Source organism: Gadus chalcogrammus, chromosome 11 (assembly GCF_026213295.1).
Source record: "Gadus chalcogrammus isolate NIFS_2021 chromosome 11, NIFS_Gcha_1.0, whole genome shotgun sequence".
Lineage (NCBI taxonomy): Eukaryota > Metazoa > Chordata > Actinopteri > Gadiformes > Gadidae > Gadus > Gadus chalcogrammus.
In genome coordinates this window covers 13,826,531-13,849,034 of record NC_079422.1, presented here as the reverse complement: position 1 = coordinate 13,849,034, position 22,504 = coordinate 13,826,531, and the positions used below count along the sequence as shown (strand labels likewise).

Below are 22,504 nucleotides of genomic sequence, written 5' to 3'. Positions count from 1 at the left end.
GCCAATAAATTATGAGTGACAAGTCTTTGGACCAATAAAAGCGCGACCATATTTCATGCACAGTAAATCTGATTGCAGATTGCCGTGGCGGGCGGCGGTTGACACTTTTAGTGTTGCCTTGGCGAAGGGAACCGCGTGGCTCTACCCCCCCAACGCCGGCGTTTGTCAGGCTCCCGGTCTATATGGAGGTCAAACAGATGGAGCTCAGGGATGCCCCCCTCCCCCTCCCCCTCCACCACCACCGCCGCCGCCACGAGAACCACTCCCCAATGTACCCTTTCTCTCGCACCCCACACTCACACACACGCATGTGAACACACACTCACACACACACACACTCAAACACTAAGACTCACACAGACATTCACACACACACACACACACACACACACACACACGCATGTGAACACAAACTCACACACACTCAAACACTATGACTCACACAGACATTCACACGAACACACACACGCATGTGACCACACACTGAAACAATCACACTTGCACACATGCATGCAAACACACACTCACTGCCAGACACACACGCACACTCACACATACATGTGAACACACTCAATACACACGTGACCATACAAACAACACACACACCAACATTAGTGCACACCCACAAACACAGACACTCGCATGTAAACACACACGCATACACAGGAACACAGGAAGGCACCCACACTCACTCACATGCACACCCACACAAATCCTCCATCCCCAAGCGTACACATCAATCATGACACCCAGATCCCCGCCCCCCCCCCCCCCCCCCCCCCCCAGCCCCAAACCCCCACCACCTCACCAGCACCAGCATCTCGCAGGCAGCTCTTCCATGGCTACCAAAAAGCTGTTAATTTAACCCCCGTCACCCCCCTATCCCAGGCCCCTCTCCCCTACTTTTTTATTTGGTTCTATTCCTGGACTCCGGGCACCACCGCCCGCTCCATCCAGGCTCCCCGGAGCAGCGGCCAGTAAAACCAACCACAAGCTATTCCACATAACGAGGCGTGGCTGGCCCCCCCTGTGCCGGACCGGGGGGCAGTAAACCTCCCCACCACCGACACTCTGGGGCGCGGGGGGGGGGGGGGGGGACGTCGAGAAGGGAGCTCCGTGGATTTCAGTTGACGTCACCTCCATAAAATAACAACGTTATGCTCCTTTATATATTTTGTACCCCCTGTCTCAACCGCCTTCTCCCCTCCCCCCCCCCATGATTCCCACCCCATCCCACCCCTCCGTCGACCGTATCCGAGAGACTACCGGCCCGCGTTATCTCCCGGCGTTCCTGAACACGGATCCTCTCATTAGCGGCTATCGCGGCTAATGATACGCTATCACTAAGCTAACGCGTCTTAACAACCTCATTGAGGTTAAGTGACCCTGTCCGTGTGCGCCCGGCGCCAGTGCTCGGCCGTCCTTCGCCATGCTAGGAGCCATTTTTCATAATTAGCATGGGGCCGTGTAGATCTGGGGGCCATTACAAGTTCCCTGCCACCGCCCGGTAAATGGATGGATTTCAAACAAGACGCCCGCTGATGTGATCGTCATCATTATATTTTAATTAATCCATTCCTCTTGCCGCAACACAGTAATTACAATCTATTTTGTAACGCAGTGCACTCTGGGAAGACCGAAGAAAGCGGAGGAGAGGAAAATGAAGCTGGTAGGCTTGGGGGCGGGGGGGATGTCAGTGATGAAAATGTGGGGAAAATATTGACAAAATGCTCCCAGATTAACCAAGGTGATGGCTATGAGTTTCAGTAAAATATGTGATTGATTTCCAAGAGAGAATTAGCGAAGGAAAGAATCAGAGATACAGAGAGAGAATCAGAGATACAGAGAGAGAGAGAGAGAGAGAGGGATACAGAGACAGAGAGAAGGACTGACAGAAAGGGAGATAGCAATCAATACAGAGATACAGAGAGATCAAGAGAGAGAAAGACAGAGAAGGAGAGAAGGACGGATAGGTGAGAGAGAGAGATACAGTGATGAAGAGAGAGAGAACCGTAAGGAGAGCCACGCAGGGAGGGAAAAAAGGGATTACGATGCTATGACTGATTACAGCTATGTCATCGTCCGCACGGCATAGTAAAGGCGTAGTAAAAGCGTTGTAAAAGGGTTTATACGACGTCTGGAAGCGACGCACACTCAAAACGTCTCTCTGTCTCACCAATTCACACATCATACATAAAGAGGGGGGCGGTAGACAGCGAGAGAGAGAGAGAGAGAGAGAGGGAGAGAGAGAGAGAGAGAGAGAGAGAGAGAGAGAGAGAGAGGCAGAGAGAGAGAGAGAGAGAGAGAGAGACAGAGAGAGAGAGAGAGAGAGAGAGAGAGAGAGAGAGAGAGAGAGAGAGAGAGAGAGAGAGAGAGAGAGAGAGAGACAGAGAGAGAGAGAGAGAGAGAGAGAGAGAGAGAGAGAGAGAGAGAGAGAGAGAGGCAGAGAGAGAGGCAGAGAGAGAGAGAGAGAGAGAGAGAGAGAGAGAGAGAGAGAGAGAGAGAGAGAAAGGGAAAGAGGGACAAGGAAGACAATACAGGGGAGTTAGGGAGTGAGAGGCTCCCTTGGTCCCCTATCCTTTGCTGAATAAATCAGCCCAGGTATGGCCACTCAGGCACGTTGAGGGGCCATGTTGGGGTGTGATAATAACATTAAAGGATTACAATGACACTCCTCCTTTGACACAAGATCCCTTGTCTTGTCTTTCATAAAAGAGCCTTCCGCCTCTTTGGCTGGAGCACTATACGTCAGATGTGTTGGTGTGCCCTATGTTGTAGTGCGCGCCTACGTTGCACTGCAACTCGCAAAGAGAGGAAAAGACAGATTGCATAAAAACAATCTGTATTCACTACATACCTTTTCCTGCAGAACATGGACAGTTCAATACAACACACTTTACGTGTTCCTTTATTCTTCCGCCAAAATACCAAGTCCAAAGAAAACAAATGATTTCATTATGCAGCGGTTCCAAAGCATTATTAAAAACGCCAGTCTCTGGCTGGCGGTTCTGACGCACCACCCCTGCTTCGTTAATTCTGAAAAACCATGTTTATGTTTTTCCCCCTTCCACTACAGTGTTATCGCCATGACTGTTTGTGTCGAAGCGAGTGCCATTTAAAAACCAACACGGCCTCATGGTGGGCTTTGATGTAATCCCTCATGTGTTCCCTTCCCAGGGAGGGCCAAGGCCCCCTGGCCCTACGATGGCACCAACCAAGTGTGAATGGGCGTGTCAACATTCATGACACCCATCTCCGCAGGGGTGGAAGGGGGTTGGAGGAGCGGGGGGAGGAGTGTCGGCGCAGCGAGGTACCTGTGGTGCACGTGGTAGCCGGCTCCATTGATCATCCACCCTGGCTCCGAGGGATCAGGGATCCTGGCGGTCCTGGCGATGAGGTGTTGGAGGTCCCTCCATGTCAGCTCAGGACTTAGGGGAGGTGGGGGGGGGGGGGGGAGAGAGAGAGAGAGAGAGAGAGAGAGAGAGAGAGAGAGAGAGAGAGAGAGAGAGAGAGAGAGAGAGAGAGAGAGAGAGAGAGAGAGAGAGATAGTGAGGGAGCAAGGTATTAAAAAAGAGAGTGTGATCAAGAGTGCAAGAAGGATGGAGAGAGAGATTGAGAAGGTGAGAGTGAGAAAGCAAGGTCGAGAGAAAGAGTGTGAGCGAGAGAAAGAGAGTGAGATAAAGCAAAAGAGTGAGAAGGAGAGAGTGAGAGAGAGAGAGAGAGAGAGAGAGAGAGAGAGAGAGAGAGAGAGAGAGAGAGAGAGAGAGAGAGAGAGAGAGAGAGATAGTGAGGGAGCAAGGTATTAAAAAAGAGAGTGTGATCGAGAGAAAGAGAGTGAGATAAAGCAAAAGAGTGAGAAGGAGAGAGTGAGCAACAGTGAGGGAGTGAGGGAGAGAGATTGTGAGAGAGAGAAAGAGAGTGAGAAAGAGAGAGAGAGGGAGCAAGAGTGAAGGACGGTAAGAGAGAGAGAGATAAAACAGAATCTCATCAAACCAGTCCTTCCCTGGCCTGTGCTGTAAACCGACTCAATCCACAGAGGAGAGGCTTCAACTCTGTATGATACTCAGGATGAGCAGGTCCAGAGGGACCTGAACACAGCGCTGGCGTCTGATGTCGAAATAACATACACATACTAAATTTAAGTATTTTACTTAGGGCTCATATTTTTGCTTTACGTACAAGCACAAACAGAAAACATTATCGAGAGATTGACAAATAAATATGACCGGGCGACGCACCGTCCCGCTAACATTCTATCAGTATTCTTTTGAATGTCTTTAATTGCAGGTCGTCTGGAGAAAATTATCTGTTTAAGGCAATCTCAGAGTTTAATAATGGTGTCGCTGGAAAAACTGAGCCATCCAACAAAGCATATTTGAGACTTCAACAAAAGCGCCACAGTGCTGAATGTTCTTTTTTAATCCCGGGCAGGGGAATTCTAATAGGGCGGACTCAAGTGTCATGTCAACCAATATACTAATGCAATCCAATTAGGACCTTTAAACTGCGCGGAGAGCTGAAGGATATTAGCTCTGTTTTCTATAACAAAAGACCAAAGGGTCGTCAACGGCAGCTTTCTCGGGATATAAAAAGCATAAAGGAAATTGGGTTTCTCTCCTTTATCCACTCATTATTGCTCACTAAGAAAATGACATGAATGGGGTTTATGAAAGGAAAAATGTCTTGGCCATCCGATCTGAGAATCCTTTTTCTCTGTCTCTCCCCTTCTCTCGGTCTCTCTCTCTCTCTCTCTGGCTGAAGATGCTTTCCCTGTCTGCCATAACTACTGTCCATGCAGGCGTTTTACCCTTCAAAGCGCTATAACAAAGGTGACTGACTGGTGCGCAATACAGTGAGGATAACCACTCCGGTGCCATTATAGAAAACACTCGGTCTTCAGTGCTGTCTTGACTTGATACTTAAACAAGCACTTGTATCATCTGAACTTGCAGAGTACCATCTTGCAAGGCTCTCAACTCTAAAACCACGGCACGTATTTGCAGAGGATGTTTCAGTTTGATGTTCCCATTTTATAAATTAATCCGTAAAAGGTTTTGGTTTCAAAGCACATCTTGTATTTATAGCAAACTCCTGAGACATAGGGCACCATTGCAGACTGACTGGAGTATAACAGGATAACGGTCAGTGTGTGTGAAGTGAGTAGGGTTCATGCTGCCTTTTGTAGTGTGTCACGTTCCTCAGACATATTTTTTTGCGTGCAAACAGAAAGCGCACGTGACCTGTCCAAGGAAACGTTACGGCAAAACACTGACTGCATGGAACGGCCGTGAGTGGACTGTTCGCAAACTCCACGACAGGCATCAATCAATTCCGCCTAACACAACATATTTTAGTACCTTCCCCGGCAATTCTTTCTTCAGACTCGAGGTACGGTAACTCTCGCAAGGTATCAGGCATAGACGGACAATAATTCCCATTTGCTTGTTTGAGAAGGTGAGAAATGCAAAAACAAAAGCAATGCTAGGAGCTTTCATCAAGGAAGGAAGCAGGTTGAGAAGCGGGGCCTCCAACGCGATAAAAACAATACCACTTAGATTTCTCGCAGGAAGGCAGAACACCACAAACAATTATTATATTGTGCTTTGATTTCAAAGGAACTGGGGTAGTATTGGGGGGGGGGGGGGGTGGGGATGTGCGAAGGAACGCTTTTTGTACTTTGAACTATTGCTGCCTCGTGCTTTCTTTTTCAAATGATATCTGTGTGTACTTGCATTGACGCGTGTTTGTGTGAGTGTCTGTGTGTGTCTGTGTGTGTGTGTCTGTGTGTGTGTGAGAGTACCTGAATAGATACCTCTATATGTAGCATTGTGATTGTCGACGGCCAATTCATTGTCGCCAAGCCAACACACTATTATGACCACTACTACTGCAACTACTACTTATATTACTAATACTACCACTAATACTAGAGGAGTACTAATACCACTACTAGTACTTATAATAATAATAATAATAATAAATGAGATTTTATATAGCGCTTCTAGGACTCAAAGTTGCTTTAAACCACTACTACGTCCAATACTACTATTACTACCACTGCTAATATCACTACCACTGCTAGCACTGCTAGCAATGCTATGCTACTGCTACTCCTCCTCCTCCTACTACTTCTACTACGACCACTATTACTACCATGGTGCCACCATCATCACATCATCACCTCTCTGTTTGAACCCATTAAAAAACCAATCCCCCCAACAGCCCCCCTGCCCCGCCACCCGCCCCTTGCTCCCTCGATCTCCAGAATCGGACGGCTTGCATAAAGCAAACAAAATTAAATTTGCTTTGCTAACTCAGAGCTTGCGTGGCGCTCGGAGCTGCTCTCTCTGGGACAAATGACTCAGAAGGGCCTCCTTTGTATCCTAACTGAATACAAAAGAAACGGAGAAAGACGGAAAAAGGAACGGCCTATCAGAGGCTCTGTACAGCCCCCCCCCCACCTTACACACAAACACACACATACACAAAAACACCCGACACGGGAATAAATTATTGAATTCTGGTGCGGAGAAAGGGGCTTCTCGGCTTCGAAGCAAGCCCACTGCAGATCTGTTTAGTCTGGGAAAAGTCGTTTTGCTCGGTATAAAAAATGAGCCGAAAACAGCGAGCAGGGCGGGAAGCGGGATTTTGCCGTTCCCGTCTTAGCGGAGCCTAGAGGGACCGTCACGTGAACACGTTTGGGCCTTCCACAGTAAATAAATAAAACCACCCAGAGCCGCAACGCCACCACCACGCCGGGGTTGTGCGAATACCATTATTAGACACCATCACCGGAATGGACTCGGAATGAACTAAGGCGAGGTGTGTGTGTGTTTCTGTTTGTGTGTGTTCGTATGGGAGGGGGATGGGGGGGGTCTCTTGAATTCCCCAGTATAAGTGATAGTAGTATGCAAAATAGAAAATAAAGATTCCCATGAAGTATTTTGTTTTTCTTTTGTCAAAAAAGCAAACAAACAAAAAAATGAATCAAAAACAAGAAAGACGTGAGGAAAAAGCAGGGAAAAAAACGAACCTAGAAAATCCACCAGCAGCACGTTGGGGCTGCTGGTTCCTGTATGTTGTTGTGCTCTGCTCTCTGAAGGGAAATAACAACATGGCTCTCAGAGGGTGACAACATGGCCAAGAACGGGAGCGGCACAACACATCCACATACTCTCTCCCTCCCTCTCTTCATCCCTACCCCACTCAACCTCCCCCCACCAACATCCCTCACCCTCATCTCTCCCTCCTCCCCCCACCAACATCCCTCACCCTCATCTCTCCCTCCTCCCCCCACCAACATCCCTCACCCTCATCTCTCCCTCCTCCCCCCACCACAATCCCTCACCCTCATCGCTCCCTCCTCACCTCCATCAATTTCCCTCACCCATATCTCTCCCTGCTCCCCAACCCCCCCCCCCTCACCCACACCCTCATCTCTCCCTCCCTCCCCCCCACCAACACCCCCTCACCCACAGCCTCATCTCTCCCTCCTCCCCCCACCAACACCCCCTCAACCGGAGGCCTCATCTCCCCCTCCTCCCCCCACCAACACCCCCTCACCCTCATCTCTCCCTTCCCCCACCAATTTCCCTCACCCTCATCTCTCCCTCCTTCCCTACCAACATTCCTCACCCTTATTTCTCCCTCCAACCCCCAGCATCACCCCTAACCCTTCTCCCCCCTCCGACCCCCCCACCCCCTCATCTCTCCCTCCTCCTCCCCCCACCGACACCTCTCACCCTCACCTCTCCCTCCTCCTCCTCCCCCACCAACATCCCCCATCCCCTCTGTCAACCATCAATCTCCTCTCTCTCCTCCCTCTCCCTGCATCCCCTCGCACTCACAGCGTCTCACAACAAACGGCGCGGTGTCCCGGTGGCAGCCAGGCAGTCCGTCAGAGTGAACACACAACTGTTTACAAATCCCCAGTTAATAGGATCAGGGCTCATTGACTGGGCTGCCGCCGCGTGTCTGATGTAACCTATTAGCTGTATGATAGTCAGAGTCTCTGGCCCATCGATTACCCTGGCCCTCCATATTGCTCCACTGTGGACTGTTACTCCTCTTTACGGCTGTTTAGAATGCACGGCTAATGCCTTTAACGTGTATGTGTGTGTGTGTGTGTGTGGGTGTGTGTGTGTGTGAGAGCGTGTGTGTGTGTGTGTGCATGGGCATTTGTGTGTGTGTGTGTGTGTGTGTAAGTGTGCCGTTAAGTTGATTGTGTGTCTGTGTCTGGGTGGGGGTTAGTGTGTGTGTGTGCGTGTGTGTGTGTGTGTTTGTGTTTGTGTGTGTGTGTGTGTGTGTGTGTGTATCGGTCAGTGTGTTTCTCCCTCCATTCTCTTGCAACTCCCATCGACATGCCGATGTCTACTGTTTATTGTGTGTCTATGTCATATTATATAAAATGTGTTCGAGGTGATGCTGTCCGTTGGGTCTTTTTGTATGAGTCCCAGTCAGTCCCATCCCCCCTGTATGTGAAGCTTCTTGTTGCAGCACATGTGGGCACACGTGTGCTATTCCTCTGTGCATAAGCATGCCGCAGGTATATTGACTTGTCTGGGTGTTTATGTGTGTTTTTTATATGCCGAGAGAAATTGCGCATGCTGTGTGCAAATGTCTATGTGGTCGCACATGTGTATGCATGTGAATGTATGTATGTATGCATCGATGCATGTACGAGTATGAGTGTGTGTGTGTGTGTGTGTGTGCGTGTGTGTGCATGTGCATGCGTGTGTGTGTGTATGTGTGTGTGTGTGTGTGTGCGTTTGTGTGGGCACGCATGTGTGTGTGTAGACATGTGTATCAGTGTGTGCATGCATGTGCATGTGAGTGTGTGTGTGTGAGCGTGTGGATGTATGTGCGGGTTTGTGTGTGTGTGATTGTGCGGGTGTGTTTTCTATGCATGCATGTGGATGTGTCCGCATGTGCGTGCGCATGTGTGTGTGTCGGGGTGCGTCTGTGGCCAGTTTAACTGGGTTTCCAATTAAGTTGAACCACGGACTGGATCAATGCTAGTCCTCTGTGTGCTGGAATGAGCAGCCCTGGGCCCCTGGAGCATGCCCACCAATAATTTATCACTCACACTCAGCATGGGCAGAGAGGAGGGGAGCAGAGGGAGGGAGGCAGGGGGGAGGCAGAGAGAGAGAGAGAGAGGCAGGGGGGAGGAAGGCAGAGAGTGAGAGAGCCACAGAGCAACAGAGCAAGCGTGGAGGAGAAAGGAGGGAGAGCAGGGACGGCCAGAGGAGAAGAGGTTGTGCAAGGACAAAATGTCCTGCTCAGGAGAGAGCCAGAGAGAGTTATGCACTCGGGAAACAAAAGAGGGAAAATAAAGATTGGCTGATGAAAGAAGATAGAGATCAGGTCCTGTAGGAGAAATCTAAAAGCCTGAATCATTTACAAGCGCTATTGAATTGCCAATAAAGAAAACCCATAATACGATTATCTGATAGACACATATATGCACAAAGCATAAACACACACAAATATACACACTAATCTATGTATACAGTATATATGTATACAAATATATAAATATATTCACTGACACATACATATATTAACAAACATAACATATATATATACACATATATATACTTATATCCAGTATATATAAAGGCATACAAGCAATAGTTAATAACGCATGGCATAACAGTAAAATATGGCTACACAAAGCAGAGATGAATGCACAAAGGTAGACCTAATAACTGTAACAGGTGAGCGCGCAGACATTGCATTCCCAAATCAGTGCTGCACCCGCAGTGTGGGTTTAAGTGGAGATCACAGGCACAGGTAGTTATCGGCCGGGGCCTAATTGATAAAGCCATTAGTGACACTTGCAGATAACATAGGGGGACTCTGAGTCTGCTCGCAGTGACTCCAAATGGGCTCACTTAGGCTTAGAGTACAGCACATTAAGCCAAGATTACAGGGCAGTATGGGGCGGTCTCAACCACTCTGTGGCTCCTGTGCTCGAAGATTAATTGGGACAAAATAATGTGCATGCATGTGTGTGTATGTGTGTGTGTCTGTGTGTGTGTGTGTGTGTGTGTGTGTGTGTGGGGGGGGGGGTTGTGTTCGGGAGTCGGGGTTGGGGGGGGGGGGGGGGGGGATGCTAAACAAGTACTGTAGCGCCGGAGACGCGGCGGCTGCATGCATCCTGGCGGGTGCCCTTGTGTTTCTGTGTATTTTACGTGTCGTCGTCTCCGCTATTAGTCCGCGCGTAATTTGTCAAACAGAGGTCAGCCGTGTCTGCAGCCTCATGCGAGGTACATTAGTGTGTGTGAGATGTCTCCCTGGCAGGTCTTTGTGCCGGCGGTTACCAGCCAGCGTTTGAGTTAGGGCCAATTACAGTGAGTGGATTCCGGTCTAACACTTCCACGCTTCCCCACTGGGATCCCTGCCTGATCAGTCCTCGACCCCCCGCCGAGGCAGCTGACACTACGCCGTCGGCCACACCGCGCAGAGCCAAACCCCGGAAAAGAAAAAGAAAAAAAGAAAGGGGAATTTCGTCCATGAAGAAGAGAAGATTTAGTGTAGATGAGAGCCAGAGATGTGAAGTTGAAGGTTGAGGTTTCTTCAACTCAAGGCCATAACGCGAATGCGCATAGAGAGGAAAAAAACGTGAGGAGCTCAACAACGCAAAAGCAGCAATGTAAACGCTTCACTCTCATTGAAAACAATTACAACAAGCTGCCCCAGGGTGCATAAACACGCTCTGTCTGATCGGCGCCTTTGTCCCTTTAGTTCCGCTGTCCCCAATGGAACCGTGTTCTGGAGAAAACGATGAACGGTAACCAGAGGTTAGAGACAAAAAATATTGGATCCTGTTTCAATTTTACCATGGTTTGCAGTAAATTCTTCAACTCAAGAAAATCACAGTTTGTTGCAGAAAGGATCATAAGATTTAGTTTTGTTGGAAAACGCAGTGCTAGATCTCTCGTCTCGCACATTACGGGTACAATACCTGACATGGGTACTTAAAAATTATAGAAAAATAAGTTTTCAGGTGATGGTATGTGCGTGAGAGATACAGAGAGAAACAGAGAGAGGGCGAGATAAAAAAAGAGAGAGCGAGAGACAGACAGACAGAAATAGCGAGAGAGAGACAGAGTGATACAAACAGAGAGATATAGATGCTGGGAGGTGGTTCTCCCTGAAAACACAGGCCCCTGATTACTCAGAGCTAATTAGCAGATCGTTTTGGAGCACCACCGCTGTGTCTGCAACCGGCTGACCCAGAGCAGCTCCCTTACCACTTCACCGTACAGAAAACCTCCAAAGCCCCACCCACAGCCACAGCCCCATCCACCATCAGGTACATATGGAGAACCCTCGTCTCCAGGCAGCCACACATCCTTAACTCCCCGAGTAGGGCTGGGGACAGACCCACACTGGTAAGAGGAAGAAGACCAAAAATATGCCGGACAGGGGGAAGGTCGTGGGAAGCGGATCATAAAAGTGAGCTACTTAGAAAAAAGGCCGGCGACGGTGAGACAAACGTTGACGAGATTCGTATTCTCGACGCCAGAGGGGAAAAGCGGAGTGACAAAAATGAAGTGGAGCGCCGAGATGGACGGACAGATACGCGGCGAGAAATCGAGCAAACAGTGGGACGACAGAGCGGCGTCAGGGAGGATGAATGATTAACCGCGGGACTGACAAGTCTGTAGATAGCGTGTCAGGCTAACAGATACGGATAGACAGACAGATAGTGACAACTACATATTAGGACAGAACCGCGACTGAGCACTAATCCGTCGTTATTTTACCCTGTAGAATAAATGTACCTGCGAGAGTGGGACACAGGCCTGAGACAAGCAATGGCAGAGAGGGTGCAGGCACAATTCTCAAAAGCTAGTTAGGAGGGGGTAAATGAAAGAAAAGGAGAATAGATGAAGGATTGATGGGAAAAAATGAAAGGAGCGAAGACACAACGCAGGAAGTGTTCGATGATCGGATAAGAGAAGATTAGATCAAACAATATCTCTGCGGACAGTAAAATAAATCAATGCACTTCGACAAAACAAAAGGCACACAAAAAATATAAAAATATAAAAGAAGCATGAGGAAATAATAAGACATATATATTTATGCATATATAATATACATCAATTATATAATTATATATTCCCTGTGAAGCTATAGATAGCTATTCATAGGTTCAAACCGTTTTTCTGGACCGACATTAAAGATAGACTCACTTGGCCTCCAAGACTAGAGCCAGTATACCAGCAGCATAGGGTGCTGCACTGGACGTCCCTGGAAACCGGGTCTGACAGCCATCCTCCAGGTTCGACACGGTCACCTGTGGAACACACACATACACACACGCACACACTCACACACAGACAAACACACACACACACACACACACACACACACACACACATACACATACACACACACACACACACACACACACACACACACACACACACACACACACACACACACACACAGACACACACACACACACACAGGTACACGTGTACATTTTAGCCCTGCAGCATGCTGGGAGCTAATGGTTCCTGTGGACCTATTAGTCCAGAGGAAGGTACACACATGCTAACTCAGTGACAGGCATTTCATTTAGCTGACATTGAATACTCACACGCACACGCGCACGCACACGCACACGCACACGCACACACTCACACACACACACACACATACAATTCCTCTTAATTGTGAATTAAGAGTGAACGTGTGTAGCAGAACTGCTAAATTGCATTAGGGCAACTCTCTCTGGTGCGATAATAGTGTTTAGTGAGGGTTTAGTGAGGGTAGGTTTTCATTCTGAAACACAAAACCACTTTAGGGAAAATCAAGGCAAAGACCAGCCCCAGACTGGTGGGACAGTTCATAACAGAAACGAGTTTCTTTAAGGCTATTTAATAAAATTAAGACATATGGTGGCAGAAAAACACACATCACCGTTATACAGTACTGTTTTACAGTTCTATATATAAATTAATACATATATCATATATAAATAAATAAATAAATATATATATATATATATATATATATATAACAGTGTTATAAATTAAGAAAAGTCCTATATACAGGCAAATACAGATTGGCCAGAGACAACGGACACACACACACACACACACACACACCCACACACACACACACACACACACACACACACACCCAAACACATAGTGTTACTCTTGGTGTTCCTGTGATCCGTGTTCCTGGTCATGTGGCGGCGAGGTGGCGAGGTGGCGAGGTGCGGCGGAGACACAGGGGAAGGTGTGGGAAGTCGATATCACACTGATAAAAATGGCCGCTATTCCGCTGCTTCTGTGGCCCCTGAAATTGGCACACTGTTGCCTCCCGGCTTTCACTGTCACACCTTCGCCATCAACACCTCTTCTTCTTCTTCCTCCTCTACTCCTCCTCCTCTCCCTTTCCCAGTCGCTTCAGCCTCGCTTCACCTCCAATTAACACCTGCTCTGATGCGTGTGTGTGTGTGTGTGTGTGTGTGTGTGTGTGTGTGTGTGTGTGTGTGTGTGCATGACAGTGTGTGTCTGTGTGTGTGTGTGTGTGTGTGTGTGGGGAGTGTGCGTGCATGCGTGTGTCTCCTGTCTGTTTGCCCGGCGGTAGTCTAGGTCAATCGGCGGGCCACTATAAATATCACACTGGTCTTCTCACAGCTCACAGGTGGTAAAGAGCAGCGCTGACACACTCGCGCGCAAACACAAACACGTGCGCACACACCCGATCGCACATTTAACACGACGGGAAGATGGAGTCAAAGATAAGTGTCACTTACACGTGAAGCCACTAGTCGAGTAAAAGGGGACCGAGGTGCGTACATTACTAGAAAGTAGACTGGACCGGCACACCACCGACGTGTTAAGCCCGTGACACACCAATCGGACGGCCGGTCGTTGCCAGATAAGGCAGTCGGATTGGTCAGTCGGCTCCCATCAGCCCGACACGGTCGAAAAAGTGGGGAGAACACGAAAACGCGTCACTCTCATTGGTAAAACAATTACAACAAGATGCCCAAGGCTGCCTCAATGCGCTCTGTCTGATCGGCGCCGTTGTCCCTTTAGTTCTGCTTGAACCTTATTTTGGAAAGATCGATGAACGGTAACCAAAAGTGAAAGACAAAAAATATTGGATCACGTTTCAATAGTAACATGATGTTGACAATGAGGTTTGATTTAACAGCAAATTCTGAAGTCAGGAAAGTCGCAGTTTGTTGTAAACAGTATAGTAAGACCGAGTTTTGTGGGAAAACGCTAGATCTCTTGTCTCACACAATATACGTCACTAACACAACCATGTATCCTACCTGATGTGTTTTATTATAGGCTACATCCAGCACACACCCACCACTACACACACACACACACGCCACCACACAAACACACACACACACACACACACACACACACACACACACACACACACACACACACACACACACACACACACACACACACACACACACACACACATACACACACACACACACACACACACACACACACTTGGTTCACACACGGACCAGCGGCAGAGATCCGTCCGGGTTGGCTCCAGTGGGCGTGACCGCCATGATGGCGGGGCAGGGTTCTCCATAGAAGGCGGGCTCCCCGGTGTGAGTGACAGCTCCCACAGCGATGCTGTACACAGAGTTGACGTAGCCATCGGCTCCACAGTGGTCGCGGTGGATCCCGCCGTTCCCCGACGCCCACACAAAGACACTGCCCCGCCCGTGTCGGCCCTGTAAGTGGAGAAAACAAACAACAACAACAACAACAGAAAACGGCTCAAAAACAGGCAGTATTTACAAATCACAAGATGGGGAACTTCTTTGACAAATGAGGGCAGAGCCGAGAATGGGGATGGTCCAAAAAATGGAAGAACTCAGGGAAAGCAGCTCTGTTTACAGCTGTGGTTAATGCAGGAGAGGGATAAACGTTAATGTCTTATTTGGGGAACTGGGTTTTGTTGGAAGCGTGGAAGCATGTGCTGCGGCTTCAGTGTTTTGCAAACACTATCAAAAAGAGCTGAAACAGATTGCTCCATCTGTGCTACGCCTGCTCTCTGGGGGGAAATCATCCTCCGATTCCATGCTATTTTATTTATCTTTTTGTTGTTTGGTTGTTTTTTTTCCAAACCCACATCCTGCCTGGCTAAGCGTGACTGAGACGTGGAGCCTGTGTAAACCCCAGACCCCTGGGTCCCAGTGCGGGGGCCACAGTAGAAGAGAGCTCGCCTTGTGCGCTCCCCACTGGAGGGCCCGACGGGCGAGGCGGCCGGGGCCCCCCAGCTCAGAGCCGTTGTCGGGGGGCCCCCAGGAGCACACGTAGACGTGGATGAGGTTGGGGCTGAAGGTGAGGGCCACGGCCTCCATGGCGTCGGTGACGGGGCCGCCCAGCAGGCGGATCCCTGGCAGCGGGGAGGAAATGCACAACAACAACAATAAACAACAACAACAATAAGTTGTTTGATTTATGAAGCGCTTTTCCTTTAGGAGACCTCAGTGAGCCGTCCAGGGCTAAAACAGAAAACTGTTAACTAGAAATGGACTTAAAGCACAATAACATGCCGTCCTATATGAGAAGGTATTTAGGCCTAACAACAACACAAAAAGTATTGTTGTTTAACAAAGAAATCACACAAAGGCCAGAGATACAGATGTTAGGATTCAGCGGGTTAGATAAACTGAGGCAAACCAATATCAATCTCTATACGTTGGGCTTTAGGTGGGTACATGATATACCATCTATATCTATATTTATATGTTCCAGGGGACTCTAAGGCTGCAATATAGTAATCAATATGTAGTCTATAACAGCCATCACATATCACTCATAATTTATGCATACATTTTATCAAGACATTGTCCACATTATTGATCACTTTATTGTCAAATATATGAAATCTAATAATATTTCAATTTGAAAATGTCAAACACCCCTTAGCCAATGAAACACAGGCTACTTTATGCTAATGAATGCACTTTGAATTATGAATCCATTGAGAAAGGATAAACACATCTAGGAGTCATCGCTTATTATTCCATAATTGTTAGTGGGCGACGAGGACACTAACAATTATTCATAAATATTAGAGATGGTTAACCAAGTAGCTATGGTGAAAAACAATGCTAGTAAATAAATAATATCCAAGTATATCCAGCCTCAACTGATGACAACATTTCTTTAGACCTTACTGTCAATTCTGCTCAATGTGCTCAACAACCTCTGATAAACGAAGCAAGGTGAAAGGTTAAAGTTCACAGGTCGGGGCACATGGGTCAAAAGATGCCTAAGGTTGCGTGGGCTTTATTAATCGTCTATCTTTCGTTGACAATGATTTCCCTCTAATTGCGTTGTTCCCGGGGAACACTGGTGTTCAGGCCGACGCGATGGGAGGTGTTTGGGCCGACTAATGGGATGAGCCACATTGAAGTGCGGTTTGTAGTGGTTTTAATGACAACATTAAAAATCTGTTTCATCACAGGCTTGAAACAGTCAGTCACAAAAGAAGCTCATACTGGTGCTCCCACTAAACATGGGAATTTAAATCTGCTCTATTTGGCTAAAATACACAAACATATCGACATGAAGATTTCTAATATGATCTTCGTTAATAACTACAAAGCTTCCACCGAGCTAAATAGGATGCAATAGTGTTCAGTGACAGTGTGTCAAAAAAAAACAAATGATTATGCAGAAAATCCATCAGATTAATATAGGAAGGCGACATAGACGTCAGCTTCTCGTCTTTGCTTTTATTCCCCCTAAGCCTTGCTTACATGCTTATTCCAAAGCGTTCAGCCATGCTTGTTCTGAACTCAAACAAACTGCTCGTACATTATTATACAATTAATCAAATTCAACATGAGGAGACAGCGTGGTTTACGATCACACTCAAACATACACGTTTGCCACTGGTTAACACCGAACCCAACCACACTACTGGAGGACAGTCACAATTTATTTATTGTTTCTGTTTATTTAATAGATTTTTGCGCTGTTTAATTCACACTTCTTTGAATTATTAACAAGGAAATCAAATATGTGCATTTTGATAAGACGTTTCCCGGTGTAAAAACATCTTGATAAATTAAAGAAGCCTGCGTATGACTGCTTTGGGGACACAAATAACACAACGTGCGTTTACCAAAGGAATTCATTTAAAGCTTTTAAAGATTGACAGATTTGAGCCTACAGTGCCTAATATCTATGTTTTCGGGGGAACAGAAGAAGTGCTTGTGGATATCGACATTGACCGAACGCACCTTCACACACCTTTTTGAATAAATAAGGTAAACTAATTTGAGGGTTCACACAAATGCCGTTCGATCAACATACACCGCACCACATTCCTGTCTCTACCGTGCTTTTCTGACAAATCACCATTTAATAGAGGATTGCGGGCAAATAACAGATCGATTGGAAATTCAAGCTCAAGCTCTGTCTAAAATAGTACTTCGTAAACAATATATGAGGGTCATATTTCAATCATTAGATCTTGTGTGGCAGCCCAAGTATAAACAGTGCCGAATGCATCATGGGTTTTTTCTTGGGCGATACTAATCGAGAGGACTCCAGAGTCATATTACTGTAAAAGCCCAAATCATCGTTCATATAAAGGAGCCTAGTCTATTTAAAACTATATTTTGCCACGTCTCACATGAGAAATGCCATGGCAGTTTCAAACACAACAATAATGAAATTGATGTCTCCCCATAATGAAAAATAATATCACGATCAATTACTGAACAATGATCAAACAATCATTACTACCAAAAAGCAATAACTAACATTCAAAATGGTGGCTGTCATTGAGATGTGAAGCCGCGATGTGCGAGCCCTAGTCGCTTTTCACTCACCTCCTATTCTGGCATTGAACGCGATGCCCACCCCGCAGTAGGAGTTGTTGGCCTCCATGGCTATCTCACCCGCGCAGCGGGTGCCATGACTGTGAGGCAGCAGAGTAAACAAAAGCTGTTAGCCAAACACCTAAAGCCAAAGAGATATAGTTATTAACACAGAAATAACTAAACCGTACAAGCCATTAGAGTGCTGAGTGTTGAGATGACGGTGGCTAAATGAACACAGTGATGTTACATAATAGGCTTCGTCATTTCACAGCCATTGTTGCGCGCTGTGGAAAGTACAGTTCAAGGTATAATACAAGGTAATTAAAGGGGTCATGCGTGCATAGGTAATGATTATAATAAAGCGGTGTTTACCCCACACAAAGCCGGCTTAGGAAACACACAATGAATACCGTGGAGACCGCAAGCCCTGATAATGTTATTTTATTGGCTGTTTGCAACAGGCGCATTGAGAGATAAAACAGAGGAAAACCAGCCATTACCCGTTCTCCTCATCCCTGATGGGCATGGGGTCATTGGAGAGACCATGTGAACTCTGCAGGTCAACACTGGCAAGGGCTTCCTGAACCACACATCCACACGCAAACACACACACACACACACACACACACACACACACACACACACACACACACACACACACACACACACACACACACACACACACACACACACACACACACAGACAAGCAAACACATAGAAAATTAAAACCACGCTCAATAACATGCAATAACCAGAAGGAATACACAACACTCACACAACAAATGATAATGCTTCTTGGCAACAAGGGTTTAAATAAAGTTGAATTATGACCTTGTGAAACCGACTAGACCATATATATATACATATGTATATAGATATCATGTAGACTCATAATCCAGTCTCTGTATAGTCACTGTATATATAATCTCCTATAATAATGGTAACATCTTGTAACAATAAAGTGGGTTTTACAGGGGGGGCCTTTGTAGATGTTAAGAGCAAAGAAGTAGCATTACGTAATCGAATGAATCTCCCCGTCTCCTTCCCCCCCCTCCCTCCCCCTCTCTCATCCTCCCTCCTGGGGAAGTCAACTTAAGCTGCGCCACGCAGCGTGCTCTGACATGCGACACGTTGGCCTGCTTCCCTCCGCCTATTGGATTAAATATGACACGACAGTGGCGTCCTGCCATTCCAAAGCCGGGCTCCATGTAAACACTTCTGTTCTTCTGTGTAAAGCTAAATGTGCATGTGTCCAACATGATCCCGATGAGATTAAAACCTTTCATGATATGAAGGAGTTTTCCCCTTGTATGTGGGCGTGGATGTGGGATACAAGGACTACATAGGGGAGGTACAGTATACTTGTTTATAAGCATTATGGGTGTACAGTTATTGATGTGCACCTAAAATGCCTGCCTGGACTCTGATGTTATTTATGATGGCTGCTATAGATGATCCGAGACTATGGTTGTTCTTGTTTATCTGATGTTCTTTTAATCGGTCTATATGTTCTGTGCTGTACCACAATTTGCCCTTTGGGGGACATTACCTTTTTCTTATATTCGAAAGTTTTTAGCTTTCAGACACAGATTTACATTATAGATACTGTTTTGGTCAAACTTGCTTTTGATTAAAAGATCAAAAGACGAAATTAACTTCTAAAGGGTTCCGTACGATTTTTTGTTTTGTTCTCCTTGGCAACACCTTTTGCAATCAGAGGTCATTTTCCCTAGAGATACAAAAAGTGTCGCCACCGACATTCATAATACTGCAAATGCAAGGGCTTTCATCAGTGGGCCATTATGCTCAATCACTACTGTGTAACATCATTCGGCAATAGACTATGACTTAATATATTTACATGGAAATCTTCGAGATAACCGCTTTAAAGAAACGGCTGACAGCATTAACATGCAGTAGGATATGTAGGCCAATAGATAAATATACATTATTTTCATAATTGTTTAATTTAAGGGTTCAGTTTACTCACAAAGTTTCTTTTCAGATCCTCGTTAGTGTAGTCCACACCTGGTTAGAGACAAAAGATAGATATTTTATGTGTTTATATACTAATCTAAGCACATTTCAAAATTGTTCACCAATTAGCAAATCACGGCATGAGGTTGAATCGTGAAGATATTCAACACACAATACACCATTAGCTACGATATTTCGATTCTAATATGATTATGTGTAGTTTTGTACCAGTCTGCCTGCATCAACTGCCCTTCCAGTGCCCCCTTTTCAAACACACACACACACACACACACACACACACACACACACACACACACACACACACACACACACACACACACACACACACACACACACACACACACACACACACACACACACACACACCTTTCTCCCCTGCACCCGGGCTCCTGTGGTCTTAGCCAGATAAAAACCAATGAGGGCCCCAGGAGGGCCCCACCTGCTATGGCGCACATCACTCACACACACACACACACACACACACACACACACACACACACACACACACACAGACGCGCTAGCCCCGACCAGCCTTTGTCCCGCACACAGGCAGAGCCTCTGGGTTGTCATGGTAACGCGCAGTTGGTTTTTTTCTCTCTGCAAGCGAGGCCTGGCTGTTGCCGAGCCGTAGACCCGGCTGCCTGAAGAAGCTGCATCACACACACATATCGCCCTCCCGCAGACCGGCAGCACCCTGTTGCTACACATACTGCAACACAAACACACACACACACACACAAACACAAATGCACACACACCCACACACACACACACACACAAACGCGCACACACACACACACACACACACACACACACACACACACACACACACAAACGCACACACACACACACACACACACACACACACACACTCACACACAAACGCACACACACACATACACACACACACCCACACAGTCACACACACTAGGTCACACCAACCCTGCCCTCTACACAGACTCTCCACTCTCGCTCTCTGGGCTCCTCGCTGTCTTTCTGTAGTCAGGACCCACAGCCGTATTTTACAGCAAGGAGGCAAAGAAAAAAATAAAACTACTCGTGCTCTCTCCCGGTTCAAGGTCTTCCTCCTGGACCCATGGCTCTGGGTTTTGACCCCTCTGACCTGTCTTCTCTCAACCTCAACCTTTAACGCATCAGAGATCTCAAAACACAGGCTGCCTCCCACCTCTCAGACACCACTTTGCTTTCTAGACCTCTCTGCAACCTTGCAACCTGCAATCTGCTAGAACCCAGGCCTAGGGCAACCACAGCACTACTAATTACCACAATGTCCAAAATAAACCCCCAAAAAACACTGGTTTATTTTTCAAGATGTACTTGTGATACGTTCATACATCCTTTCATTGACATACGGGCCCGCACATTGTGTTAATGACAATAGAGGTGATTTGAGGTTGAATTTAATGCATGCAGATTATGAATTGTATGTGTGTATGGATATCTAGATATATATTTTCTATGTGTATTCATAATCTGTATGTATTCAATTCAATCTCAATTCATCGTTTTATATATATATATATGCATATACATATATACTTTGCGTGTGTATTTGTGCACATCACAATGTTATGTGCTTGAAGGTGCACGAGGTCATTGCCTGAACAACAACAACAACAACAACAACAACAACAACAACAACAACAACAACAACAGTGAATGCTAGCCCACAAAAGACGTCCCGATTGGACCATTGACACCCGGCCATGGCGTATTTTGAATTAGCATCGGGAAACACGCAGCTTCGGCGTCACACAGAGGGCACCACGGATGGGTAGCATGAAGAGGAGTGTGAAGACTGTACCCCCCCCCCCCCCCCCTCCTTGCGGACTGGGCTGGCGTCCCGCAGGGAGGGCTTGTGTGCATGCAGGACAACAGTAACGATGATGGGACGTGGTGAGACGCTAATCAGCGGCACTAATAGGCGTGGCTGACGGCGCGGCCCTCTGCCAACCTAATGAAGAGCCTAGCTGCCCTGGTGGAGCCCGGCCCCCGCACACCACCGCCTCCCTCGGTGGGGGAGAGGGCCGAGGGGAGATGGGCGAGGGGAGGGGAGTAGAGGGGGGCCGAGGGGGAAAGGGGAGGGGGGAGGAGAGGGGAGAGGGGCGAGGGAGAGGGGAGAGGTGGTAGGGGGTTGAGGAGAGGGGAGAGGGGAGAGGGGAGAGGGGAGAGGGGAGAGGTGAGAGGGGCGAGGGAAGAGGAGAGAGGGGTAAGGGGGGACAGGGGAGGAGAGGGGAGAGGGGAGAGGGTAGAGTAGAGGGTAGAGCGGAGAGAGGCGAGGAGAGAGGCGAGGAGAGAGGGGAGAGAGGGGAGAGGAGCAAAGGGAGTGGGGTGAGGAGGGAGGGGAGAGGGGAGCAGGGGAGGAACAGAGGAGAGAGGGGAAGCGGAGAGGGGGGAAGCGGAGAGGGGGGAGGGGAGATAAGAGAGGACAGAGGGGAGGGGAGAGTGGAGAGGAGAGGGGAGAGAGGAGAGGGGAGAGGAGAGGAGAGGAGAGGAGAGAGGAGAGAGGAGATGGGAAAAGAGGAGAGGGGGGAGAGGGGGGGAGAGGGGAGACGGAGTAGGTTGAGGGGAGAGGGGGGATAGGATAGGGGAGGGTGGGAGCGGGGGGGTGAAGGGAGAGAGGAGAGGGG

The 22,504-nt window shown here is 47.6% G+C and overlaps 1 protein-coding gene across 1 annotated transcript in view; it reads right to left on the bottom strand.

The window, feature by feature from the left end:
* Nucleotides 1–917: 917 nt before the first annotated feature.
* The window catches only part of LOC130391754 (neuroendocrine convertase 1-like), a 93,618-nt gene continuing 72,031 nt past the window's right edge, over nt 918–22,504 (bottom strand). The window contains exons 7-15 of the mRNA XM_056602012.1: nt 19,846–19,883; nt 18,355–18,434; nt 17,864–17,952; nt 15,239–15,411; nt 14,528–14,743; nt 12,204–12,307; nt 3,315–3,428; nt 2,858–2,863; nt 918–1,071 (exon numbers count right to left, since the gene is read on the bottom strand). Coding sequence (XP_056457987.1) covers nt 918–1,071; nt 2,858–2,863; nt 3,315–3,428; nt 12,204–12,307; nt 14,528–14,743; nt 15,239–15,411; nt 17,864–17,952; nt 18,355–18,434; nt 19,846–19,883 — 974 coding nt within the window. The remainder of the gene's footprint in view (nt 1,072–2,857; nt 2,864–3,314; nt 3,429–12,203; nt 12,308–14,527; nt 14,744–15,238; nt 15,412–17,863; nt 17,953–18,354; nt 18,435–19,845; nt 19,884–22,504) is intronic.